The sequence below is a fragment of the Tupaia chinensis genome, unplaced genomic scaffold (assembly GCF_000334495.1).
Source record: "Tupaia chinensis unplaced genomic scaffold, TupChi_1.0 Scaffold150175_1, whole genome shotgun sequence".
In the NCBI taxonomy this organism is placed as follows: Eukaryota; Metazoa; Chordata; class Mammalia; order Scandentia; family Tupaiidae; genus Tupaia; species Tupaia belangeri.
This window is the reverse complement of record NW_006210013.1, coordinates 927,605-935,850: the sequence shown is the minus strand read 5'-3', so window position 1 is coordinate 935,850 and position 8,246 is coordinate 927,605. Positions and strand designations below refer to the sequence as shown.

At 39.3% G+C, this 8,246-nt stretch overlaps 1 protein-coding gene across 1 annotated transcript in view; it reads left to right on the top strand.

Moving 5' to 3' along the window:
- The window catches only part of TP53BP2 (tumor protein p53 binding protein 2), a 69,365-nt gene that overhangs the window by 35,542 nt on the left and 25,577 nt on the right, over positions 1 to 8,246 (top strand). The window contains exons 4-5 of the mRNA XM_027769661.1: positions 4,432 to 4,514; positions 7,036 to 7,137. Coding sequence (XP_027625462.1) covers positions 4,432 to 4,514; positions 7,036 to 7,137 — 185 coding nt within the window. The remainder of the gene's footprint in view (positions 1 to 4,431; positions 4,515 to 7,035; positions 7,138 to 8,246) is intronic.

The following is an 8,246-nucleotide window of genomic DNA, read 5'->3' as shown; positions in this document are numbered from 1 at the left end:
GAAAGAGTGCGGGTTGGAAGCAGCACTGGACGCTGGGGACAGAGCTGACCTTGTGACCCTGGAGGTCTTCTAAGATGTGAAAGAGTAGGTCACCAGATCTGAGATCTGTGGGGAAGCTCTGTTCTCAATGGGAAACCCCAGTTGAAGTAGGATTACTGTGTAATTAATTCTAAAAGTGTGGAAGTTGTTATTTTGTTATTTTTTTAAATTACCAGAGAGTGCACTAGGGAGAGAGAAAGAGGGGGCGAAGAAACTCTCCAGTGGAGTGTGGTCACGCCACCATCCTTTTTCTCCCATTTTTCTATCTTTTCAGGATTTGGGGCACACATACACATGGACCCAGTGTGTGTTTCAAGTTGCTAGGGCTAGTACTCAAACCACAGTTGGCCATGTGGGATCTGGCTCCTTATGCACAGGGCTTAACCGTTGTACTATGAGGCCGGCCCTACGAATGTTGAAGTTTTTAAAATGGGAAGTTGAGAATAGTATGACTTCCACATGCAGTCCTTTGAAATAAGGCTATAGCTAACAGATGTTAATTGTTGGACATTACGAAAATCTATTTTGTATGAACTGGCCCTATATTCTAGTTGTTAAGGGAGCTGGCACCCCCGTGGGTGACTGTGGCTCAAATCCCAGCTCCAATGGCTTGAAAACGTGTGCTGTGTGTGTACATGCACGTGCATGTCCAAAATACTGACTGGCTGGAGAAATGGAGGAGAAAGGACTGCAGCATGACCACACCCAACTGGGGAGTTCTTTCTTCCTCTCTCTCTCTGTCCATGTGTGTGTGTCTCTGGCAAGCACACATGCTCTCTGGAAAGAAGAAAACACCAACAAGAAGTGTGTTTTATTAATAATTGTTTCTTTAATACACATGTCCAGGTGGTACTTGACAATTAGAAACTTAAATTTAGAGGGGGTGGGGCAGAATTGACTTAGCCTGGCTTCTTCCACTTTGCAGATGAGAAATGCTGATACTTAGGGGTTAAGTGACTTATCACAGGCCACACACTTAGAGACAGAGCCAGGAGTGGAGCCTGAACCTCCTCAGCCAGACTGCCTCCTTGCCTTTCAATATCACTGGTGTTTGCAATTTATTTTAAGTAAACTTATATCTTTATCCCAAGCCATCTTTCTTTGTGGTTTTAAATTGGTATCTGCATCTCTTTATTTTATTCTTTATGTTACTACATTCATTGTTTTCTGATTAATGAATTGAATTTTCATCTACCAGTACAGCCATCTTGCTGTGTAGAGTGAGGTAAATTATTAAGAAGTTTCTCAATAGTGTAATATGCAGTTTCAGTGTATCTGTAATGTGAGAAATATAATCTGGATAGAGAAGCTGTTTTTACATTGTTGCCCTGCAGTGTTTAAATTGGGATAAAACAGGATTGCTTTCAGTCTCCTTCAGTAAGGCATTAATTTACCCTTTTCAGTCTAAATTTCTAGATTAAGGACTAGGAAACTGTGACTATATTCTTTTCCCAGTTTAGACCTCTAATACAAAATGTATAAGAAATTATTATAGCTCTTGCTTTTTACCCTAATTATGTAACTGATTGTACAAAGGAGACACAAGCTAAGTACTATCTCTTTGAGGTAGCAGAGAAAATAATTATTCTTAAAGTACAGAATTTTTTTCCTTGCAGAAATATTAAGATAAATTACCTGAACTATTTTGCCAGAAAACTGAGTATTTTAAAAATAAAGCTAACATATTAACGTTAGGTGTAAGTGTGATGATACTTAACTCCAAGAAAAGATTATTTATTGGCTTGGGAATTTGTGCTAAGCGTTCTGGCAGGTATAATAATTTGAGTCAAGAGAAATTTTCTCTGGAGGTAATTTAATAATTCTTATAGTTTTTAGCTTCATTTGATTTTTTTTTTTTTTTCTCTTTTAGATTTTTGCCCTAGGGTGCATGTGCTTGCTGGAGAGACAGAGAGAGAAAGACAGTGAGAAGGAAAGTGAGAAACCACTTCCCAGGGGTTATGGCCACACTGCAGTCCCTTCTCCTCCAGTCTCCCCTTTTCCTCCAATCTCCTCTTGGGATTTTGGGAATATGTACACATGAGCCTGAGAGTCCAGTGCCTTAATTACCACATCACTTGCTGAACCCCATTTAATTTTTTTTTTTTTAAGAGAGATTTTTTGCTATAGGGTATGTGTACTTGCTGAAGAGATAGAGAGACAGAAAGTGAGAAATCACCCCGTGGGGGGATTGCCACACCACAGTTTCTTCTCCTCCATTCTTCTCTCAGGATCTTAGACACACGGACATGCGCCTGGCATGACTTTCTTTCTTTCTTTCATTTTTTTTTAAAAGAATTATTTTTTATTCAACTTTATTTATTTATTTTAACTTGACCAGAGGGAGACAGAGTAAGAGAGAGAGAGAGAAAGGAAGCCACCAGGTCTGAGAATTGAACAGTGGTCAGCTATGTGGGAGTCCAGCACCCTTAACCTACATGCCACCTGCTGGCCTCATGCGCCTGGTGTGACTTTCAAGCCACCACGTCTGGGACTTGAACCACAGTCAGCCATGTGGGAGTCCAGCAATGTAAGCATTATGTTATCTGCTGGTCCCCATTTAATATATTTTTAATACAAATTCTCTGTTGATATCATTTCATATAATGTATTTATTTAAATTAAGATTTTTACTTTTGTAATACATTAATTGGTACTAGGAGACCTATATATATTTTGGCTTAAAGAATTCCGTTTAGCCAAAAAAGCACATCACACAGTGTTTTTCAGTAAATTACTTTCCCAAACTAAGGAAACAGAAATTTTTATTTATAGAAATGGGAAGTACTTCACAGCACTTATGAATGACCACAAAATGTCTTTAATAAACCAAACAATCAAAATACCACTTGTTCTAGTTTTAATTGTTTCCTTCCCGTGGAAGTCATAAACATTGATATTAAGTACCAAGGATAGATGATTTAATTTTCCCTTGTTTCTTTTAATGAAATTCTATTTGATGTCACTGCTGAGTAGCTAAATAGAAAACTAAGTTACAGCTATAAGCAATAGTAAGTATGGGTGTAAATTACCCATAGTCAAAAGTACATTGACTTTTTCGGGGTTGGCAGGTGGTGTGGTGGTTAGGGGCACTGGATTCATACATACCCAACTGCGGTTCAAGTCCCAGACCTTGTGGCTTACTTTCTCACTTTCTCTCTCTTTTTGTCCCTTTCTATTCAAATTAAAATAAAATAAAGTTAAATAAAATAATTCTTTTAAAATGTATATTAATTAAAAAATAATTATTTATTTATTTACTTATGTTTACTTTGACTAGAAAGGGGAGGAGAGAGAGAAAGAGAGAGAAAGCAAGACACCAGGTCTGGGACTCAAATTGTGGTTGGCCATGTGGGAGTCCAGCACCCTTAGCCACTAGGCCACCTGCCAGCCCCTATTATTATTTTTTTAACTTGACCAGTGAGAGGCAGAGAGAGAGAGGGAGCAAAAGCAAGAAAGCAAACTGTCAGGTCCAGGACTTGCACCATGGTCAGCCATGTGGGAGTCCAATGCCAGCCCCCAAAGTACCTTAATTTTGTTCATCTTTTCTCCTTTTGTATGAGAATTGGGTAGTTTTCCTTGTGAATAGATGTCATGTGATATGTCTTAGTGCTTACTATCCATGTCCCACGTAATTGGTTTTCTTTTTCTTTTTCTTTTTTTGAGAGGTTTTTGCTACAGGGTGCGTGCACTCGACAGAAAGAGAGAGACAAAAAGTGAGATATCACCCCCCAGGGGGGATGGTCACGCTGCAATCCCTTCTCCATTCTCCTCTTGGGATCTTGGGCATGCACGCACACACGCCCAGCATGAATTTAAGCCACTGGGTCTTGGACTCGAACCACGGTTGACTACATGGGGGTCCAGTGACTTCGCCATTACACTAACTGCTGGTCTCCCACATAATTGGTTTTCTAAAACAGGCTGAGTTATGAGACCCTAACTCCATTATTTTTAGAAAATATTTTGTTTTGGGGACCAACAGTTGGCATAATGGTGATGTCACTGGACTCCCATGTAGTCGACCGTGGTTTGAGTCCCAGATCTGGTGGCTTAAACTCACACCAGGCACGTGTGTGTGTGTGTGTGTGTGTGTGTGTGTGTGTGTGTGCCCCCAAGGTCCCGAGAGGAGAGTGGAGGAGAAGAGATTGCTGGTATTGCAGCATGGCCATCTCCCCTGAGGAGTGATTTCTCGCTTTCTGTCTCTATGTCTCTGTCTTTCTGGTGAGCGCATGCACCCTATAGCAAAAGCCTCTCCAAAATTTTTTTTTGTTGTTTTGAGTGTACGTTTACCTTAAAATATTAGACAGCAGTAATAACAACTTGGAAATGCACTGCTACTTACATATCTGTCACCTCTAGTGTTAATGCATCATTTTTGAATTTTGTACTTAGTGAGTGGACCAAGGTCTCAGGATCCAAGTTTAAAAAGAAACGGTGTAAAAGTTTCTGGTGAACATCGAAGAAAGGAGAATGGCGTAAGTGAATGTTTTTATTTATATATACTACACACACACACAATGATACTTTTTTTTTTTTTTTAAGTTGCCAGAGGGTGGTTGTGCTCATGTGAAAAAGAGAGGGGATGGGTGGGAAGGGAGGGAGAACGCACCCCTACAATGGGGCACGGTCATGCTGAAGTCCTTTCTCCTTTCTCCATTCTGTTGGGATTTTGGCCATGTCTTGTTTTCAAGCCACTGGGGCTGGAATTAGAGCCCTGGTCAGCCATGTGGCATCTGACTCCACTAGGCTATGGGCCCTGCTCGATACTACGTTTTTAACTTTTAATCTCATTCATTGTTACTTTGTAGTTCAGTGGAGGGAAGGATGACACCTCCTTAAAAGGTTATTTTAAATTTATTGCATAGAAACTATTGACTTTAGTAATCTCTATGTGGCTTACTAATGTAAGAAGTTAGATGCTGAAATGTACTACAAGTTTAGAACAAAACAGATGCCAAGCAATTTTGAAGAATACTTGTGTTTTTAGTGATTTTGTTTCTGTAGTTGCTTTAGAAAAATGGAAAATTATATATTAATACTCTTTCTATCATATGTGGATTTGAACAGTTGTCTTTAGTGTACTTTGAAGATACTGTTTTTCAAAGGTCAGAATTTTCAATACTGTTATTAGCTAAATTACCCTTCTCCAGTCTGCAGTAAATCTATATTAGAGTCCAAACCATCTAAAATACTGTTTGCTCCTACTGTGCCTTTCCTCAGATCTGTCCTTTTCTCTTGTTGGATTTTCCACTGTTGAAGGATGATATAAGGATGGCACAAAAGGTCTTAGCTGTCAACAGGAGTTTTTGGATCTTGATACAGTGTATTTCTCCCTCTCCCTGACTGGAGTTTAGGTTTTAAAAGTAACAGCTTTATGAAAGTATCATTGAAATGAAATAAACTGCACATATTTGAAGTGTCCAATTTGATAAGTTTGACATATGTACACACTTGTGAAACTGTCACCATAAATAATCAAGATAATAAAAATACCTGTCACTCCCAAAAGTTTCCTCATGTTCATTTGAATTTCTTTTTCTTGTCTTCCTCCCTGTGCTCAAGGAATTGTTAGTGGGTCAGTTTTCTCTGTCTAGAAAAATGATGTACAAAAAAATGGAAGCGAGGTAGAGAATAGCTAGACTGATTATGGTTTGGTGTTTGTTTGAACACAGTTAAAACAGTTAACTGTGTATGAATGATTGCTGTGATTCGGCTGTTTGTTAAGCAAAGACTCCACGTTTGTTTACAGGAACTCAAGGCAGTTTAGCGTATTCCTTACCAATCTGGTTGCCGTTTTCTCTTTTTCATTGCACTGGCTAGTACCTCCCGGACAATGTTAAATTGATGTTGTGAGAGTGAACATTTGCTTTGTTCCTGAAAACAGTGTATCTTGTCTTATTTTTTTAGATAGGGTCTCACTATGTTGATTAAGACCATCTCAAGCTCATGATCTTCCTGCCTTAGTCTCCCATAAATACTGGAATACAGATACAGATGTATGCCAACATGCCCAACTATATCTTGAATTTTAAATGCAAGTGTATGTTTTTAAGAGAGGTTTTTGCTATAGGATGTGTGTGCTTGCCAGAGAGACAGGAAGTGAGAAATCATCCCTTGCGGGAGATGGCCACACCTTAAATCCCTCTGCCTCTGTTTTTCTCTCAGTATTTTGGGCACACACGCACACGTGCCCAGCGTGTTTCAAGCCGCCGGGTCTGGGACTCAAACCATGGTTAACTATGTGGAAGCCCAGTGACATAACCGTTACACCCATTTGCTGGTCCCACAAATGTATTTTTAAATGGTGTTCTGATCCTGCAGTCTATACTTGATGTCAGCGACACAGAATTAGGTTTAACATGATCAAACGGTATTATTCCAATATGAATTAACTATAGAACAGGTAATTCTGATTATTCCATATATGTCCCTGACTGTTGAACTATTTAATTTTAAATCTATATCCTACAGTAAGAGATGATCAGACTGATATTAGTGTGCTTTACATAATAAGTTATTACAGTAATTGTTAATATAAACATAGCATTTAATATTGTGAAAAATATATAAAATATTATAAAATTTAATGTTATAAAAATGACCATATAATTTTGTCATGGTTCATCCAGATGAAGCTTGTAAATAGACTTTTTTTTTTTTTTTGAGAGATTTTCGCTATAGGGTGTGTGCACTTGCCAGACAAGACAAACAGAGAGAGACATAGAGACAGAAAGTGAGAAATCACCCCCGAGGGGGGATGGCCACGCCGCAATCCCTTCTCCTCCATTCTCCTCTCGGGATCTTGGGCACGCACGCACATGCGCCCGGCATGAGTTTTAAACCACAGGGTCTGGGACACGAACCGTGGTCGACTACATGGGAGTTCAGTGACATAGCCATTAGCTAACTGCTGGTTCCCTTAATAGGCTTTTGAAGGAGAGGTCTCTGGGATCATTTTATGGTAAGTTGGGTTATGTGTATTTGTGTTATTTGTAGGTTAATAGTCCTAGGATGGATCTGACTCTTGCTGAACTTCAGGAAATGGCATCTCGCCAGCAGCAGCAGATTGAGGCCCAGCAACAAATGCTGTCTAATAAGGTAATGTCTTGTTTTGAAAGACCTAACAGGCCACCCTTTTAAATGTAAACAGTTTATGTGCTACTCTTATTATTAAACCAGTTACGTCACAGATAGGAGTCCATATTATCAGCCCTAAGGGCACTTGCCCTGGGATGATTTCTTCCAACATTTACCACAGTCTGTACATCATCTCAATTGTTCAAAAATGCCCTGACCTCTGATTGTGATCAAAGGTTATAGGGCCACTTTGGGGATCAGTAAAACAGGAAAGGTGTATCAGTAAAACAGGAAAGGTGTAAAGAGCCCTTCACTTTATTAGTAGGAACTACTCTGGGCTATAATAGCAGGAGGAACCTTGAGGTTTAGTATGTTACACTGTTTCCTACTGCGGCTAGGCACCAATACCAGGCAGCTCGCCTATATTTGGGTACCCACAAACTAATCTTGGTCCTGGTCATGAACAAGGAAAACAGAAGACGCCTCCATTACTGTCAACACCAGTGTCAACTGCAACTTCTCCTGCCAGCCTAAGGCTTCTAACCTAAACCAGAAACAATCAGATTTTTTTCTGTTTAGGGTTGCTTAGTAAATACTGGAGGCTTTGCAAGCTATGCTGTCTCTGTTAAACTACTCAACTCTGCCTTTGTAAGCAGCCCTTGATAATAGGTTAAAAACAGAAGGGGTATAAAAACGATAGCAAGGTGAATTTGACCTGCAGGCTGTACTTTGCCAACCTCTGGTCTTCACTCAGTTTCCACAACTGACCAATCTTTTAGTGATGTAAGTTCCCTGAAGCTGAAATTGATGATGGATGGTTTGACATGGCAGGATATGTAGCAGGCTTTGAAATAACGGCCAGAGTTTTTTTTAAGGTAGTTTTCCACATGCATTTTGTCTTTCGATGTAACATTTCCTAGGGCTTCCTACACTTCTATTTATAATGCCAGACACGTTTTCAAAATCGTGTGTACCAGTTACCATTTATTTAGTATATAGTATGTAAGATAATACTCAAAGAGATTTACATTTTCACATTTCATTCAAGCCTCACTGTAGTAACAGAGGTAGTGTATATATGTCGTCAGGAAAGTTATGATGCATTTTTTAATTAAAAAAAGAAAATTTTA